This window comes from Myotis brandtii, unplaced genomic scaffold, assembly GCF_000412655.1.
Source record: "Myotis brandtii unplaced genomic scaffold, ASM41265v1 scaffold802, whole genome shotgun sequence".
Classification (NCBI taxonomy): Eukaryota; Metazoa; Chordata; class Mammalia; order Chiroptera; family Vespertilionidae; genus Myotis; species Myotis brandtii.
The window spans coordinates 1,266,297-1,266,530 of record NW_005371230.1 but is presented as its reverse complement, the minus strand read 5'-3'; the positions used below and the strand labels follow the sequence as shown (position 1 = coordinate 1,266,530).

The window sequence follows — 234 nt, the reverse complement described above, 5'->3', positions numbered from 1 at the left end:
CAGCAGCGGCGGCGGCGGCAGGAGGTGAGGGCAGCAGCAGCAGCAGCAGCAACTCTACTCGTCGGCGGCGATCCTGACCGGGGAGCGCAGCCGGCTCCTCACCTGCTACGTGCAGGACTACCTGGAGTGTGTGGAGTCCCTGCCCCACGACATGCAGAGGAACGTGTCTGTGCTGCGGGAGCTGGACAACAAATATCAAGGTAGGGGCCGCGGGGCTGCCCTTGCTGGTCCTCC

General features: G+C 66.7%; 1 protein-coding gene across 1 annotated transcript in view; it reads left to right on the top strand.

The window, feature by feature from the left end:
* Positions 1–6: 6 nt before the first annotated feature.
* Positions 7–234, top strand: part of ING2 (inhibitor of growth family, member 2) — a 6,675-nt gene continuing 6,447 nt past the window's right edge. The window contains exon 1 of the mRNA XM_005883866.2: positions 7–200. Within this exon, the coding sequence (XP_005883928.1) occupies positions 152–200 (49 nt within the window). The 5' untranslated portion in view covers positions 7–151. The remainder of the gene's footprint in view (positions 201–234) is intronic.